The sequence below is a fragment of the Oncorhynchus tshawytscha genome, linkage group LG09 (genome assembly GCF_018296145.1).
Source record: "Oncorhynchus tshawytscha isolate Ot180627B linkage group LG09, Otsh_v2.0, whole genome shotgun sequence".
Lineage (NCBI taxonomy): Eukaryota > Metazoa > Chordata > Actinopteri > Salmoniformes > Salmonidae > Oncorhynchus > Oncorhynchus tshawytscha.
Genome location: NC_056437.1, coordinates 41,149,613 through 41,168,766, shown reverse-complemented (window position 1 = coordinate 41,168,766; position 19,154 = coordinate 41,149,613). Strand labels below are relative to the sequence as shown.

Below are 19,154 nucleotides of genomic sequence, written 5' to 3'. Positions count from 1 at the left end.
CAGGTGTGCCAAGCCTGTAGCGCCATACCCAAGAAGACTTGAAGCTGTAATCGCTGCCAAAGGTGCTTGAACAGAGTACTGAGTAAAGGGTCTGAATACATATGTAAATGTGATATTTAAAAAAAAACATTGAATCAATTTTAGAATAAGGCTGTAATGTAACAAAATGTGGGGGGAAAATGGGCTCCGAATACTTTCCATATGTACTGTATTATACTGTATTATATGGACAGGATATACACACCTCATTCAAACCATGAAGCTGGGAGAGGACATGCAATGCTGGTGAAAGACATGTGGCCTCCAAAAAGTTACAATTATAGGTTAGCAAATCTGATTGAAATATAATAGGACCTATTTTACATTTTTATAATTAGTAGGCAGGACTTGAGCATATAGACACCTTTCATAATATGTCCCCTAATGTTGTGCGACATGAGTATTAGCCTACCTCTTAATTCTTCCATAACTTTCAACAGTTAAATTAAATAAGTATTAAATAAGTACAGTTGTCCTTATCTTCATCATTGTAATGACATGCTTGAATAATATAGGAGTAGAATAAGATGCAGACGTCTTTCACTTCTCTTTGCGAAGATTGAATGGGTATGGGTCTGAACAAATAACGGGTATAGCCTACCGCCATAGCGTATTTTCTTGGCTGCTGTACTTAACATTCAACAAACATGAGCTTGCGTCCCTCTTCGAAGTCTATTAGAATAAGAAATGCAAAAAAAATGTCCAGCACGCCATTCAAGTCTAGCTTCTCCTGAGACTCCAACAGCTAAGGGGCGTTTTTTAAGGAAAGAGGCCAGCGGAGCACAGTTGCGTATCGCGCAAGATACAGAAGCTCTAAGTTAGAACCTTCTGCATAGTATAACCCATCATTCATTAGCTAAATATCAGGCTAATACTGCATTGAATTTATAACCTGAAAGAGATAGGCTAGGACATCTCTATATATATGAAAGTTTAGATGCCAATCACCATATAAGTTCAAAGACAAAAAAGCCTGGAAGGAGGAGAAATTACTAGAAACAATTCGGTTGACAGTTTTATGTGTGGATTAATTGTCGGAGTAGAGGACCTTGTGCATTTCAGGTAAAATAACAACTCAATGTTTATATCCCACGACAAATAAGCTAACAACAGCAAGCTAGCTAAATAGGACAAATTAGCTAGCAAGTGCAAGCTAACTAGCTAAATTGCCATAAATGTTTAATGCTTCTTGACCTGTTCCCAAATTAATGTAATTGGTTCAGAGTTTGTTTTGATATTTTAACCTGCGTGTTGTGATCGCATTTGGTGTAGGGGGATAAAATAAATCTCTGCACGATGGCGCGTGTTTGGGTTCGGTGTTAGCCAAATACATTTAAACTCAATTCTTCACAATTCCTAACATTTAATCAGAGTAAAAATTCCCTGTCTTAGGTCAGTTAAGATCACCACTTTATCTTAAGAATGTGGAATGTCAGAATAATATTAGAGAGAATAATTTCTTTCAGCTTTTATTTCTTTCATCACATTCCCAGTGGGTCAGAAGTTTACATACACTCAATTAGTATTTGGTAGCATTGTCTTTAGATTGTTTAACTTGGGTCAAACGTTTCAGGTAGCCTTCCACATTCTTCCCACAATAAGTTGGGCGAATTTTGGCCCATTCCTCCTGACAGAGCTGGTGTAACTGAGTCAGGTTTGTAGGCCTCCTTGCTCGCACACGCTTTTTCAGTTCTGCCCACAAATGTTATATAGGATTGAGGTCAGGGCTTTGTAATGGCCACTCCAATATCTTGATTTTGTTGTCCTTAAGCCATTTTGCCACAAATTTGGAAGTATGCATGGGGTCATTGTCCATTTGGAAGACCCATTTGCGACCAAGCTTTAACTTCCTGACTGAAGTCTTAAGATGTTGCGTCAATATATCCACATAATTTTCCTCCCTCATGACACCCTCTATTTTGTGAAGTGCACCAGTCCCTCCTGCAGCAAAGCACCCACACAACATGAAGCTGCCACCCCTGTGCTTCATGGTTGGGATGGGGTTCTTCGGCTTGCAAGCCCCCCCTTTTTCCTCCAAACATAACGATGGTCATTGTGGCCAAACAGTTATATTTTTGTTGCGTCAGACCAGAGGACATTTCTCCAAAAAGTACGAGCTTTGTCCCCATGTGCAGTTGTAAACCATAGTCTGGCTTTTTTATGGCGGTTTTGCAGCAGTGGCTTCTTCCTTGCTGAGCAGCCTTTCAGGTTATGTCGATATAGGACTCATTTTACTGTGGATATAGATACTTTTGTACCCTTTTCCTCCATTGATTTGCACTTTTCGCAGAAAATTCCAGAAAATGATGTCATGGCTTTAGAAGTTTCTATTTAGACACAGTAGGACCCAAAAGCATAAGCAGTTCTCTAACTCCACCTTGCGCTGGTCTGGTGCAATGAAGTGGTGAAGTAGGGTACCATTCTAAACCACAAATGACCTCTAAGTACCGCAGCATAATTGCATAAACCATAAACATCAAATCCTTCCTTAAAATCAATACACAGAAGTATATATTTTTTGGACTGCATGTTTAGTTAAAAGAAATGCATGTTAGCAGGCAATATTAACTAGGGAAATTGTGTCACTTCTCTTGTGTTCAGTGCAAGCAGAGTCAGGGTATATGCAGCAGTTTTGGCCTCACCATTTCTTCCTAACAAAGACCGTAATTAATTTGCCCGAATTTTACATAATTATGACATAACATTGAAGGTTGTGCAATGTAACAGCAATATTTAGACTTTGGGTTGCCACCCGGTCGATAAAATATGGAACAGTTCCGTATTTCACTGAAAGAACAAAATTATAGTTTCCGGATTTGACCATATTACTGACCAAAGGCTCGTATTTCTGTGTGTTTTTTATAATTAAGTCTATGATTTGATATTTGATAGAGCAGTCTGACTGAGTGTTTGCCAGCAGCTCTTAGCATTGCTTGAGGCACATCGCTGTTTATGACTTCAAGCCTATGAACTCCAGAGGCTGGCAATCCTAAAGTGCCTATAAGAACATCCAATATGAAATACAAATGATATAGAGAGAAAAAGTTGATGGATCATAATTCCTATAATAACTAAAACTTCTTAACTGGGAATAACGAAGACTCATGTTAAAAGGAACCACCAGCTTCCTTACAGTGGGGCAAACAAGTATTTAGTCACTTTACTCACTTGTTTGTAGGTGTCCAAATACTTATTTTCCACCATAATTTGCAAATAAATTAATAAAAAATCCTACAATGTGATTTTCTGGATTTTTTTTTCTCATTTTGTCTGTCATAGTTGAAGTGTACCTATGATGAAAATTACAGGCCTCTCTCATCTTTTTAAGTTTGAGAACTTGCACAATTGGTGGCTGACTAAATACTTTTTTGCCCCACTGTATGTTCTCATGTTCTGCGCAAGGAAATTAAACGTTAGCTTTTTTACCTGGCACATATTGCACTTTTACTTTCTTCTCCAACACTGTGTTTTTGCATTATTTAAACCAAATTGAAACTATTTCATAATTTATTAATATTAATTAATTAATTTTATTTATGTATTATATTAAGTTAATATAAAAGTGTTCATTGTTCATTCAGTATTGTTGGAATTGTTATTATTACAAATATATATACAAATATCGGCATCGGCATTTTTTTGGTCCTCCAATAATCGGTATCGGCGTTGAAAATGATAATCGGTCTACCTCTAGAGACAACTCAAAGGCGAAATCCATTAAAGCCAAGAAAATGGAATTCATTGACATTGACAATCAACCGTTCTCTGTCGTGGGTGATGTTTGCTTTCGCCGACTGGTTGAGGCACCAGTACACACTACCAAGTGCGCTATTTTTCAGATGTTGCCCTACCGGAGTTACACAGTAATAGCGTCACTGCTATTAGCTTCACGACATTCATACTATGGAACGCCGTGTGGGTCTTTGCGTGTCAAAAAAGATACAGTAGCACTGTCAAAGCTGTACAAAAAGGTCTACAAACAAGCAAACACCGGCCACGAACGATGTGTTTACAATACCGCGTTGGTAATAAAGCAATATTTGTTCGACTGCAACTTCTGGGGTAGCTAGCTTTAGCTTGGTACCTAGCTAGCACCAATACAAACAACCAGAAAACAATGACCAGTAGAAACTGCAGTCATTTTCATTATTTTTAGCAGTGATTTAGGAGTCCTTGTAAGTATTAGCTAGGTTGCCACTTGTTGTTCGCCTATTGAAATTGACCTTCAATTCATGAAAATAAATAGCTAGCCAGCTACTTAACCCTGTTGCCCAAAGCTAACGTTATAAGCAGCCAGCTAGCTTCATTTGGCTAGTGAGGCTCGACCGCACCGGGATATGTGTTGTGAAGCTAACCACAATAAGGATTAGGCACAATAGCGGAATTTGCGGTTAGTCTTCAAAATAAAAGTATGTAATTGACAGTAATGTAAATGAATACAAATAGAATTATGCCATACTTGTATTTTGAAGGCTAACCGCAAAGTCCACTATTGTGGCTAATCCATATTGTGGCTAGCTTCACATAGATGGGTCCGACCACCATTAATCAAATAAGAACTGTCTTATAAATTAGGGTTATTTTAGATGATGACACCTAGCTATATAATTAGCTACCTTGAAACAGACTGTCATTTTGCTATGTTTTTGGGGAAGAACATTGTTTGCATCCATGAGCTAGCTAGCTTTTTTTTATGACCAGCACTGTAGGTACACGAGACAACTTTACCAGCATCATAGCATACATATCAATGAATCATTGTGACATCTGAAATACGAGTGATAGTGTAATCAATGTGCAATAACTACGTAAAAAATGAATGAACCTGTTCAATTATTATGTGACGTGACATATTCAGGTCCTGATTGGTCAAATAGTGTTATTTGACACGTCAAATAGTGTTAAATAGTATCTTTGACACGCAGAGTGCCATAGCAAAGACCCAAACAGAGTTCCATAGCAAAGACCCAAACAGCGTTCCATAGCAAAGACCCAAACAGCGTTCCATGGCAAAGACCCAAACGGCGTTCCATAGAAATCCTTGTTGAGAATGAAATGACTGAACAAATGAACAATGAAACAGCACAGCAAGTAAGTGAAATATATAGTTTTTGATTATGTTTTACTGGTAATGGGGGCATACGTAAACACCAACAAAATAACTTTTTGGTCAGTGTGGTGTGTAACCTTTCTTTAACTTGGCAAGCCAGTTAAGAACAAATTCTTATTTACAATGACGGCCTACCCAAGCCAAACCCGGACGACACTGGGCCAATTATGTGACACAGCCTGGATTCGAACCATAGACTGTAGTGACGCCTCTTGCACCGAGATGCAGTGCCTTCGACCGCTGCGTCCATGTGTGTGTTAACTATTTAACTGTACTAGAATGCTTAAAAAGGGAGCTAAAATTTTAAATATCGGTATCTGTTTTTTTGGCAAGGAAAATATCAGATATCGGCCAAAAATGTAATACCGGTGCATCACTAGTCTGTACCCACCCTGAGTGTTGATGATTGATCATGCAGATAGCAGAGAAAAGGCTGTGGAGAAGCCAGATTTAAACATTGCATATAATTTAACAGTTCCATTTCATGTTATTGTGTTCATAGAAATCAATTATTATAATTGACCTGTTTCTCACAGCTATTTATCCCAGGAAAAGGTGGGTTTGGGGAGAAATCACGGTTAGTCGGTTCCCATTATTCTATCATCCCTAATGTGAATGTGGTGCATTGAAGTTTGTGCTTCATTTGAGTGAAAAGCAGCAATAGCCTCCTATTTAACCCAATGAGTCCCAATGTAACGCTGGCACATTTAGGTCTTCTAAATATTGTATGTTTTAGCTTCAGACTTATGGGTTGTAACATTGGATTCATCAATTTTTTCTGCATCCGCAGATAACCGTTAGTCTGTGTGATTAACGGGGGCTGAGCTAGAGCGGTGTTTGTAAGACAAGGGTTCATCCCGAAGGGCCCCGGGACCGGGTATTTTTACAAAACGTCTTTAGAGTCTGAATGGTTTGAGCTACAAACTAATATATATATATATATATATAAACAAAACAGACTCTCACGAGCACGCACATGTAATGTTTTGCTCTATGACGCTCACAAGCTACACCAGAGCTGTTAGAAGGTAAGGGGTATTTTTGCATAGAGGATCATAGGAAACCCCAGAACATAGTGTCTATAGCCTAATGGTTAGAGTGTTGGGCCAGTAACCAGAAGGTTGCTGGATCGAATCCCAGAACTAACAAGGTAAAAATCTGTCGTTCTGCCCCTGAGCACGGCAAATAACCAACCCACTGTTCCCCGGGTGCCAAATGTGTGGATGTTGATTAAGGCAGCCCCCTGCACCTCTCTGATTGAGAGGGGTTGGGTTAAATGCAGAAGACACATTTCAGTTGGACAACTGACTAGGTATCCCCCTTTCTTTTATAATACTGTAATAATCGCACATAGTTGCTGTCACAAACTCTAAACTCCACACAGTTGTCACTGACTAGATGGATATTAATTTCCCAGTGAGCAAACTATTTCATTTGTCAATTAAACTCATGAATGCAACTGTTTGTGTTCTACTTGTAGTCATGGTTGTCCTTCAAATAAAACACTTAATTGTGATGCAAAATGTATGAGCTGGACATGCAGATAAATTAAAGTCAGATCAATTAAAAGCAGATTTTTGCTGGTGGTTTGGGACTGATAGGGTTAAATCACGTGTTGAACGCATAAACATGTTTTCTATGAATTCCACGTATTGACTGACTTGGTCCGATTAGGATACATTAACTTATATAAAAAAACGTAATAGTACAGGCTACCTAATATAAATATACGGCACCTAGTATAAAAACCTTGGCAATGAAATGCTAAAGAGCATCCAGATGAAGCACTCTGAAAGAAGATAACACACTGAAGAAGTGCCAAATATTCAGCCTAACGTTATATGTGTGAGCGTTTATGTAAAGATATATCCTTTGTTCTTAATTTACTTGCCTGGTTAAATAAATTTAAAAAATAGGTCCGTGCACATCTTGTGGACTGCAATATCATAGGTTATACAGCAAGTGTTGGTACTTGGTAGCTTTAATTAAGAGTAGCCTGTTGATGTTCAGCCTACAGTAAACTAAACTTCCTATAATTTCGAAAATAGATGTGTACTAACAAAACAAGTTTGCTTGGCAAATGGCAGAGCTGCCTAATGCACCCGCCGGATTTTTAGGAGAATCGTTTATTCCTTTCCACATGACTAAATAGACTATGATAATTCAAGAAATAACTACCGGTAGCCTATGCTTCAAATTGAGGTAACTAACATGAAAGACATTTTTTTTTAACTTCAGATATTCAGGAGTTTAGCTACATCTGAATTGAAATGTATGCTCAACGCGGGGACTGCATACCTTTTGCACGATATTTGCGATCATTGAATCAGTTTAATTCGTAATAGCCTATCACGTAGTCTATAACAGCACACGCTCATGTCGTTTTACGTAAGCCACTGATTTGATTTTAAACAGGTGTTTAGGAAGCAAGCCAAATCAAAAAAGCACCACTAACAACTTTTGTCTACATCCGTATAGCATCTGCACACCACTAATGCAGTTCCCTGGGCATTCAAATGTTAAGCGTATAGCTACAGAGTATCCTTTCTACCTACACTCTGTAACACTACGCATCAACAGCCCTCTAAATCACGCATGTAACACACACTGTGGCCAATCAATCACCCCAGTAAGGTTCATAGTTTGAGCAGACTACTATTTGTAAAGATCTAACTGCCAACATCATCATAATAAAACTGATCCTCTACCCAGAAAGAAAATGATGCAATTGCAATGGTAGCCTGCCTAAATCAAGCATCGCACTGAATAGCTCGCGCTAGAATATTCAGCATTCATTGTAGGCTTCGGCGTACAGAATCTGGATAATCACAACCCAAAAGTATTGAGAACAGCTGACTGGTTAACTTAAAGAAACCACGTTCAACTTTTACACAGAAGTTGAACGTACAACTTGAATACTTGAAAAACAACAGTTTTCATATCTAATTTCGCTCATTTAAACTGCCAGCAAGCTATGTGAGTGTATGTGGCAGTGGAACAGGGCTCGAGAGGAGAAGGGAAAACTAGCCAAAGTGATTTGTGCGAAGGGTTAGTTGACTATATGGAAGACAAAAACATCTGTAAATGCTGTATTTGAGATAAATGAAAATACTCAAAGAATGTAACAACTATCTGAGTCTTTTTTTCATCATTTAGGCATATTAAATACCATATTACAACTTGAAGAACAGTTACATTCAGCTTCTTCGTTTATTATTATCGATCCACAATCATGCGGGCACATCCAGAAAAAGCTTGCGCTTAATGCAGACACATTTTTGCCCCCCCCCATGTCCATAGAAATCTATTCAAAGACGTAGGTTTGTTTCACTTAAGTTTATCGGCCGAAATCCTACCTTTATGAAGAGCTGCTGGAATCATGAACAAAAAGAGAAGAGTAGCGAGAGATCCGTTGCCTGTGATCGCCATGTTGGACACCTGCTTCTTCCTATCTGGCGGCGCGAGTAGTACTTCACCTAGCGACAACAGCGTTCTCTTTAATGATATGCATGGAAGGGAGGGGACAATTCAAATTGCTTGTTTAAAAAAGATGGTTAGGTAACTGAAAAGCTAACAAAGGTGTTACTGTGGATACTTATGAATATGAGCAAGGGAAAATTCTTAAGCTTTTTATTTCAATTGTTCATCCATTCCAGAACATGGCATTATTTTTGTGTAAAGGGTTAAAATGGGTTCGAGGCAAACGTGCAGTGAACTTTCCTAACTATTTTTGTGTGACATACAGCTAATACAGTGCTTACATCACTCAATGATAGATGACTCATGATGAACTGGGTAGTATGTGGTTGGCAGCTTTGAAATGCATGCATTCTTTATATGGTAACTATCAAAGATGCTGGACTTGAATGCAGTGAAGCTGGACATTCTTTCCTGCATCAATTCAATTGCATGTACATTTGCATATAAAATTTCCTGCGCTCACATTCAAGTAAATAGGCTATATCCACTTTGGGCATCATGCAACTAAAATTTTAAAAAACAAGCATACAGTCAGTACTGTATGAATAGGACATGTAGTTTTCACGGTTATATTTTATTTCTTAAACACAGTTCAGCAAGATATAGACTTCTGCTCTATGTCCACATTACATCCACCCAAACCCCGAATAACCGAACGGATCCGGGTCCTAACTTTTCCCTCAGTTCCAGGTCAGTTTGTTTGATTGTCATCAGGTCACAGGTCTATGTAACTACAGCTGATAGATCCGTGCGGACCCGACCATTGCTCTTCATAGACTACAGCAGATTTATTTTAGGCTAATAAGGTGAGTTTATTGACATAGAAGGCCTAGACAGCATATAAAGAATTAGTATTTTATTTTTGTTTAAAAAAAAGTACTTTTTACCCCATTTTCTCACCAATTCCATGGTATCGCCCTAAGAATTGTCAAAGACCCCAGCCACCCCAGTCATAGACTGTTCTCTCTACTACCACATGGCAAGCGGTACCGGAGTGCCAAGTCTAGGACTAAAAGGCTTCTCAACAGTTTTTACCCCCAAGCCATAAGACTCCTGAACAGGTAATCAAATGGCTACTGCTTCTTGACACACTGCTCACGTAACCCAGAAGACAGACTCACCAATGTATCAGAGGAAACACCATACGCCTGGCGATCGATGTCAGCGTGCAGGCACCCGGCCGCCACAAGGAGTCGCTAGGGCACGATGGGACAAGGACATCCCAGCTGGCGAAACCCTCCCCTAACCCGGATGACGCTGGGCCAATTGTGCACCTCATTATAGGTCTCCCGGTCACAGCCGGCTCCAACACAGCCCGGGATCGAACCTGGATCTGTAGTGATGCCTCTAGCACTGATGTGCAGTGCCTTAGACTGCTGCACCACTTGAGAGGCCCATAAATAACTATTCTTTAACCAGAAGAGCAACTTGGCTGAAAGAGATGATTTGTTTGTCACTCGGATCCAGTCAGGTCTGGTCTAGATCTGGTTGTCGTCAGGTCCATTCGTGTTCGAGTCTGATTGTTCTCGGATTCGTTTGGGTCCGTTACCCCCCTTTTTTAATATATAGTGTCCACTCAGGTCCGGGTCTGATTATCCTCAGGTTCTTTGGAGTTGGACACGAGAAGACCTCTAATCAGAGGATCATTGGAAGTAATGTTCTGACAGAAGTAGCCTACAAAGTGGTGCCTCTAGTGGTGGTACTAAGTTATGTAAGAATGTTATGTAAGAATCTCTTGCAGGAAGAAAGGTGATGAGGATGTGCCTTTAGCATACATTAGGCTACATGTACTGATTAGAATAGTCCTTCTAGTGGGAAGGCCAAAGTGAGATATTAACTGTCTTGAAAGGAGGATACAAATGCATAGTAAAACACAAGCAATCCCAAATGCAATCTGAAATCGAAGGGTTTCTTCTATGTCATATCAAAAAAATATGCTTAACAGCTCTCTGTTCTCCTTCAATATTAGATTGTAATTTGCCTGCTCAGTCTTAAAATCCCTTGTGATTTACAAATGTTCTGACCAAATAATTTTTGGGACCAAGGACTGTAAATCGGTATTGGATTGTAAGGTTGAGTCGAACAGATCTCAGGACTCTGAGATCCAGAGGGAATCATGACCAGATGAAAGGTCTAATACCTTTCTGATTCAAGTTGTACCCTGCAGAGATTGACACACACACCAAGAGTGAAACTGCAGTATTGCTGCTGTGTTCGATGTGTTCACGTCTGTGTTTCACAGGCCTGTTGTGGCCCAGTATCCTCCTGTGAAGTTATCTAATTAAAGTTATAATGACACAAACATGCAGAAGTTAAGCTGAGGGACTTGTGCTCATCCGCTTGAAGTTTGCATGTTTAAAGTGTAGTGACGTTGTATTGATGTGTTACTGCATAACACTCAAACTGGCTATAAGTCCCTCCCTGCAAAAAAAAATCATAATCAACAACAACATATTAATGATATTTCTGAACTTAACATTTAAGCATGAAATGTTAGTTTAAATACAAGTATTGGTGGGTGGCAAATGGGAGGGTTAAATAATTAGTTATGCATATGCTGCTTAATCGATTAGTGCAGATGAAGTAACCTAATTGAAAAAGTGCTGCGATAAATAACCAAATGGTTAATTAACTGGTATAACAGTAAATATGCAGATACATAGAACATTTAGTGTCTGTTCTTATGTGTAAAAGTGAACCCATTTTAGACTCGCCATAAGTTAAGAGGAAATGACTGTTTCTAGAGGACAGTAGTTGGGATATTCCAGATATTTTGAAAGATTGAAAGGGAATACTGATAAGCTATGTTTACAGTTTTAATCAATGTATGCAATTAGTGCCTCATTGAGAAAGACCCTTATGTAGGTTAATGAATGCCCAAAAGCTACATAACCTCCTATAATTTTGTGGTGGACATTTATTTTATTGCATAACCTCCCATTATTACAGGCGCAAGAGCCTAGAGGGAATGGAACAAACGAGTCTGTCTGGCCATGACATGTGACAGATTGCTTTGAGAGGAATGTGAATGAGAACTTTTCAGTTTGATTTATATTTCTAATTATACTCATTCAGAAATCCAATCAGAGATTAGGCCAATCAACCATTGTTTTTTGGAAGTGTGTGATTTAGATTATTATAATTCTTTTTTACTTCTTTCCCACATTTGAAGGTTACAGAAAAAGTCCTCATCCTTGAAGACATGAGGATGTCTTACCATATTTCCAGTGTCATTGGGATAGGTTTGCAGCTGTTATTTCAAACTCATATGGGAATAAAATATCAGAACGAAAGCTACAAACATGAAATAGTCCATATTTACACTGTTCCTAAATGTATTAATCATGTTCTTGTCTTTGTTGTCCCTTCTGCAGTTTTTGCACTGATGCAAAGTCAATCTCATCTTGAGTTGCTTTCTTCATTCTTCATAATTCTGTCATAAATAAAGTAGTTCAACTATGCAAGGTTTGTGGCAGATAAGCTAATACTTTACTAATATACTGTAACTAGACAAGTATTGGCTATGTACAACTGAATTGAAATAAAGCAGAATCTCCTTTTCTTTGACAAATCTATAACATCTTGATTTAGTACTATACATTATCAATTCAAGTTTCTTGCTCTACTTGATTCTGGCAAGCTTTGTGAACGGTCCATACCTTTGGTCTGTCGAGAGCCTGCCAATGTTGGAATATGACAACCCTGATCCATCTACTGTTTTTCTTTTTTTCAACAGAAATAGCAGGGGAAATGAATGGTTTTCTGTTGTGCAAAGAAACACAATTTATATTTTCACATTTTGCACTGGTAACAAAACTGCTTAAGCCAACCAAAGCCATGGTGTACTGCACAGATAGAACATTATTGCAGAGACAGTTGTTTTTGTAAGATTTTAACTTGAAAAAAATATATTAAAAAATCTACCCCTCGAGCTAAAATTTATTTGAATATAGAAAGATTTTAGAGAACACCACATTTAGGGAGATTACATGCCCAGTCCAAATCTTACCTCACACTCCAAGAATAAGAACTGGGGACCTCTCATTAACAGAATTATGTTGACTTTATAATGTAAATTAATTTAGTGCTTCCTCAAATTCAATTGCATTTGGAGCCAGGGTTGTAAATTGATAAGGTAATCCAGGTAGCTCCTACACGTGGTGGCTCATTATACAAATGTATCTCAAATCAAAGTTTATTTGTCACGTGCGCCAAATACAACAGCTGTAGACCTTACAGTGAAATGCTTACTTACAGGCCTTAACCAACAGTGCAATTTTTAAATAAAAAATAGCTATTAGGTGAACAATAGATAAGTAAAGAAATAAAAACAACCATAAAAAGACAGTGAAAAATAGCAAGGCTATATACAGGCTATATACAGTAGCAAGGCTATATACAGGCACCGGTTATTCAGGCTAATTGAGGTAGTATGTATATGTAGTTATGGTTAAAGTGACTGCATATATGATAAACAAAGAGTAGCTGTCGCGTAAAAGAGGGGTGGGGGGGGGGCAGGGGGCAGAATGCAAATAGTCCGGGTAGCCATTTGATTACCTGTTCAGGTGTCTTATGGCTTGGGGGTAAAAGCTGTTAAGAAGCCTTTTGGCTGGGGTCTTTGAAATGTTTAGGGTGTTCCTCTGATACCACCTGGTGTAGAGGTCCTGGATGGAAGGCAGCTTAGCCCCTGTGATGTACTGGGCCGTACGCACTACCATCTGTAGTGCCTTGCAGTTGCCGTACCAGGCAGTGATGCAACCAGATGTTGCAGCTGGAGAAACATTTGAGGATCTGAGGACCCATACCAAGTCTTTTTAGTTTCCTGAGGGGGAATAGGCTTCGTCGTGCCCTCTTCACGACTGTCTTGGTGTGTTTGGACTATTCTAGTTTGTTGTTGATGTGGACACCATGGAACTTGAACCTCTCAACCTGCTCCACAACAGCCCCGTCGATGAGAATGGGGGCGTGCTCGGTCCTCTTTTTCCTGTAGTCCACAATCATCTCCTTTGTCTTGGTTACCTTAAGGGATAGGTTGTTATTCTGGCACCAGCCGGCCAGGTCTCTGTCTCATCGCTGTTGTGTCGTCTGCAAACTTAATGATGGTGTTGGAGTCGTGCCTGGCCATGCAGCCATGGGTGAACAGGGAGTACAGGAGGGGACTGAGCACACATCCCTGAGGTGCTCCAGTGTTGAGGATCAGCATGGCAAATGTGTTGCTACCTACCCTCACCACTTGGGGGCGGCCCTTCAGGATGTTCGGGATCCAGTTTTAGAGGGAGGTGTTTGGTCCCAGGATACTTAGCTTAGTGATGACCTTTGAGGGTACTATGGTGTTGAACGCTGAGCTGCAGTCAATGAATAGCAATCTCACGTAGGTGTTCCTTTTGTCCAGATGGGAAAGGGCAGTGTGGAGTGCAATAGAGATTGCATCATCTGTAGATCTGTTTGGACAGTATGCAAATTGGAGTGGGTCTAGGGTTTCTGAGATAATGGCTCACATCAACACCATTACCAGCCTTTCAAAGCACTTCATGGTTACGGACGTGAGTGCTACGGGTCTGTAGTCATGTAGGCAGGTTGCCTTTGTGTTTCTGGGCACAGGAACTATGGTGGTATGATTGAAAGATGCTGGTATTACAGACTCAGTCATGGACATGTTGAAAACGTCAGTGAAGACACCAGCCAGTTGGTCTGCACATGCCGGGAGCACACGGCCTGGTAATCCATCTGGCCCCGCTGCCTTGTGAATGTTGACCTGTTTAAAGGTCTTACTCACTTTAGCTACGGAGAGCGTGATCACACAGTCGTCCGGAACAGCTGATGCTCTCATGCATGCCTCAGTGTTGCTTGCCTGGAAGAGAGCATAGAAGTGATGTAGCTCGTCTGGTAGGCTCGTGTGACTGGGCAGCTCGCGGTTGTGCTTCCCGTTGTAGTCTATAATAATTTGCAAGCCCTGCCACATAAGACGAGCATCGGAGCCGGTATAGTACGATTCAATCTTAGCCCTGTATTGGCGTTTTGCCTGTTTGATGGTTTGTCGAAGGGCATAGCAGGATTTCTTATAAGCTTCCGGGTTAGAGTCCCGCACCTTGAAAGCGGCAGCTCTACCCTTTAGCTCAGTGCAAATGTTGCACTGTTGTTGTAATCCAAGGCTTCTGGTACAGTCACTGTGGGAACAACTTCCTCGATGCACTTATTGATAAAGCTGACTGATGTGGTGTACTCCTCAATGCCATCGGAAGAATCCTGGAACATGTTCCAGTCTGTGATAGCAAAACAGTCCTGTAGTCTAGCTTCTGCTTCATCTGACCACTTTTTTATAGACCAAGTCACTGGTGCTTCCTGCTTTAATTTTTGCTTGTAAGCAGGAATCAGGAGGATATTGTGGTTAGATTTACCAAATGGAGGGTGAGGGAGAGCTTTGTACGTGTCTCTGTGGGTGGAGTACAGATGATCTAGAATTTTTTTCCCTCTGGTTGCGCATTTAACATGTTGAAAGAAATTATGTAAAACTGATATGCTTTCCTGCATTAAAGTCCCCAGCCAATAGGAGCGCCACCTCTGGGTGATCGGTTTCCTGTTTGCTTGTTTCCTTATACAGCTGACTGAGTGCGGTCTTAGTGCCAGCGTCCGTCTGTGGTGGCAAATAAACAGCTACGAAAAGCATACAAACTCTTGGCAAATAGTGTGCTCTACAGTTTATCATAAGATACTCTACTTCAGGCAAGAAAAATCTCAAGACTTCCTTAGATTTCGTGCACCAGCTGTTGTTTACAAATATGCACAGACCGCCCCCCCTCGTCTTACCAGAGTGTGCTGTTCTATCTAGCCGGTGCAGTGTATATCCCACTAGCTGAATATCCATGTCATCATTCAGCCACGATTCCGTGAAACCTAAAATGTTACAGTTTTTGATGTCCCTTTGGTAGGATATTCGTGATCGTACCTCGTCTAATTTATTTTTCAATGACTGTACGTTGGCAAGTAATATTGACGGTAACGGCAGCTTTCCCACTCGCCGTAATAGACTACCATCTGCAATGGTTCATAGTGTAAGTGCTTTGATTTTCTGGAGATGAAGAGTAATTCATGATGTTTATACACGCCTCACATTCCAATGATATACCTCCATGCCTATACAGGGTTGGAGATACAACTCTCAGCCAAATCCATTCTGCACTTATCGCCAATTTTGTTTCATTGTACTCTTTTTTGAGGGGGAAGCAACTACAGTATCTCCCATTGAGTGTGTTCCTTTTGAAATAGCTACAGATAAATTCTGTTTTCCCCCTCTCCAATAAAGTGGGTGCAGGCTGTGCTTTACCTACTTTGTGTGACTCTGGTAACTTTGTGACACGCTGATACTTTCTTTGGTTGACAAATCTGCTGTCATGGCACACAACTAATGCACTTGGTCTGCATTTATTTAGAATCTATTCTCGCCCTCTCTCATGTACAAACAGGATTTTATGCAAATCATTCTGTTCCCAATGTACATTATAGGAATATTTCAGAGACTTACAGTAATTTATCAACCACATAAAGTCAAATGCGTACCCACATAAGACAAACTGACCCCTGTAACAGAAATATGATAAACAACTCTACCCAAGGCATAAAGAAGAGATGTAGTCATGGGTACCTTTCAACTTTCCTGACCCAAAGCGTGATGAAAATAAATAGAAACGAAATGCAATCAGTTAAAAACAAACCCAAAGCTGCTCCCAGATTAAAGCAACTCCCAACAGGAGGCCACAGCAAGAATACAATGTAACCTTTGAGCACGATGGTAATGTTTTTAGATCCTGCTGTAATAGACTACAAGCTCCTGATAGCTTGTTGGATCAACACTTTTTTGCTGGAATGTCACCATAAGGGCTCTTCAGTTAATGAAATCTCCCTGTTATTTATTGATTTGCTTGAAGGTCTTTGTTCTTGTCTGCAAATAGGGGTTATTTGATTTGGAGTAAACACTACAGTGCACATTTTGTCCCAAGGTACAGACTGTGGTTGTCCTCCTCTGTAATGATTTGTTTAAAGTGCAGGTCTCCAACTGCCGGAGAATCTGATTAATAAGAACTCAAAAGTGGAAATCGTACTGGTTCGCATCTGAAGTGATTTATCGATAAGCCCAGGCTTTTATCTGTAAAGTGGGCACAATGCAGGCTAATGTTCAGCACTAATGCACAGAATTGGATTGTGCCCGGTTCAGTGGACAAATGCGTGGTGCTATAAAATTGCTGGAATAAGATGGAGGCTTCCATTTGTTGCATTATTTGTATTGATCATGTCACGTGAGCGGGACTGGCTCAAGACCTCTGTGTTTGCATGTTGGAGCTCACCCAAGAACACTATCTCTTGGCTGTCCATTATATCATCTGATTGATTGCAGATGGAATCTCCCCATTCAACACTACATGCTGTGTAGACTGTTGAGTGTCATGTGTGCAAGTGATTACTTAATCAACAGGATATGATAGAGGCTATGCCCTTCTGTTGAGATTGAGTACCAGAAAGACAACAGGGTTTAACCCATTGCAAAGATAAACCTATATGCGCTGTTATGTTATTATGTTCTATAAACTGGTATCTCCTTTTTGTCACATCCTAAACACGGATACATTCTCAAAGAAACAAATGTGGAAATAACCAATAGCAAATGAAGAAATAACCAACCCACAAAGTTGACATTTTATAAAACAAAAAAATACCTGTGGAGTCCTGAAGTACTAAAGTGTGTGTGTGTGTGTGTGTGTGTGTGTGCGTGTGCGCACGTGCCACAAATATTTTGAGCAGTTTATTTTCCACGAGTCTATCCACATCAATCGCTCCACAAGTTAAATCCCGGAGAATTGAAATTCAAACAGGAAACTCAAGTTTGATGTCATTATCCATGTGAGCACATTCATTTTCTTTCTTCCCCTCTCAACGCCATTGGAATAAATATAACATGGAGATGTATACAAGCTTGTAAACTGGCAGCTGTCTTTAATAACAGCCCTTTGCTTTTTGGTACTCGTTATCTGACTGAACGTTCCCCATTCACAGTTTGTCACCCATGTCACCCAAACTGCATGTATTCCAAACTGGCTGTGTGACAGAAATAGTAACGAGGTGGGTGTGGGAGGGAGTGAAGTTAGAAAGAGGTAAACAGATTAGTTTGAGCCTCTCTCATGTTGAGCATGGACTGTCTTGAACTGTAGGATGTGATTTAAGGTTGTGTGGTTCCACTTTCCCATTGATTTCAGCTCTTTCCACAGAAGAGTGTGATATGAAAAGCTCAATTTGCAGAGACAATGTCCAAAGACCACACACAGATAGCAGACCCTTCACACATACCACAACTTTCCAACTGGATAAGATAGCATTGTTTCTGTTAAAAATACTCTATCACTCATCAATGCAGAATGCAATGAAAGATGTTTGTTGGTAAAGAGAATGGTAATCATTAGTGTCAGTAGAAAATTAAAAGGTGACATTCTTTAGCTAGTCATTATTTAGTTAGTAGTGGTGAGTCTATGGCTCTCTGTCGACAAGGTTTTGACAGATCGCTAGTTAGCCCACAGGAGGTGCTTGCTCTAGTCTAGTCAGCCCTTCAGGACTCAGTTGGACCCTTTGTTTTTAGTGATTGCAAAGTTTGTGCTTCTTTGCGGCTTTGTTTTGTGGTCTGTGTGTGTCTTAATGGAAGCAAAGGGTGCATGAATTGTATTACATTTAAGTGTGTGTATGTGAATAGTGTACTGCATGTGTTTGTGTGTGTGAATAGGATTTGTACATTGCTACACATGACCGCCTTGTTGACCTGATAGCCAGCGAGGTGATACAAGTTGTCTCACCAACAGCACACATGCATAAACATTGTTGTCTAAGGGGAAGCTGGTTTGATGTTGATGATGATGTGTTTTTCTGTGTGCCAAATATGCCAGATATTGTTGTTGTGGGGGGAGGTACTCATTTTGGAAGTGTGCTGCTCATTTGACTGCTACATGGAGCAGGCCTTTGCCGAGAAGCTGCTTAAGTACCAGCCCCTTGTGGCACGCTTGGACAGCCTCGGGTGTAGGTGCAAGCTGGTGGCGCTGATATTCGGCAGTCTCAGCCACGTACAGAGGCTTGCAGTGCGTGGCCTCCAGATTGCCGGCCTGATAAAAACTAGGGCAAAGCAATTGGCTAGGTACTGCTCCGTTTCAGCTGTCGTTGGTTGCCTAGCTGTTTGGAGAAGGAGGTGCTTTCTGTCCCCTTTGACTGCCAGGCATACAGAGACCTTTGAAATATGTGGATCCTTTTTGTGTAAGTTTGATTGGTGGATTTAAGTATTTAACACGTGTGAGTGGATAGTGTACTGCAGGTGTGTGTGTGTGGAGATGTTAGAGGGTTGTTTGTCTTGCCTCTCAACCCCGCTATTCCCTCCTCCTCCAGCCCCTAGAGTTGCAGCAGGCACTCCCTCCCTCAGGGCTGGGCAGATTGTGTCTGGGGCTGGTCATCTGGGAGCCTTGTGGCTTTATCATAATTGCCCTCTCGTAAGCTC

The 19,154-nt window shown here is 40.4% G+C and overlaps 1 protein-coding gene across 4 annotated transcripts in view; it reads right to left on the bottom strand.

The window, feature by feature from the left end:
* cadm1a (cell adhesion molecule 1a) overlaps positions 1-8,634 on the bottom strand; it is a 416,441-nt gene extending 407,807 nt beyond the window's left edge. For 3 of the 4 annotated variants that reach the window (XM_024431990.2, XM_024431992.2, XM_024431993.2), the window contains exon 1: positions 8,506-8,627. In XM_024431990.2, the coding sequence (XP_024287758.1) occupies positions 8,506-8,578 (73 nt within the window). In that variant the 5' untranslated portion in view covers positions 8,579-8,627. Of the gene's footprint in view, positions 1-8,505 lie in introns of all 4 variants that reach the window. The other variant, XM_024431991.2, reaches the window with a different exon arrangement.
* Between the last annotated feature and the right edge of the window lie 10,520 nt (positions 8,635-19,154).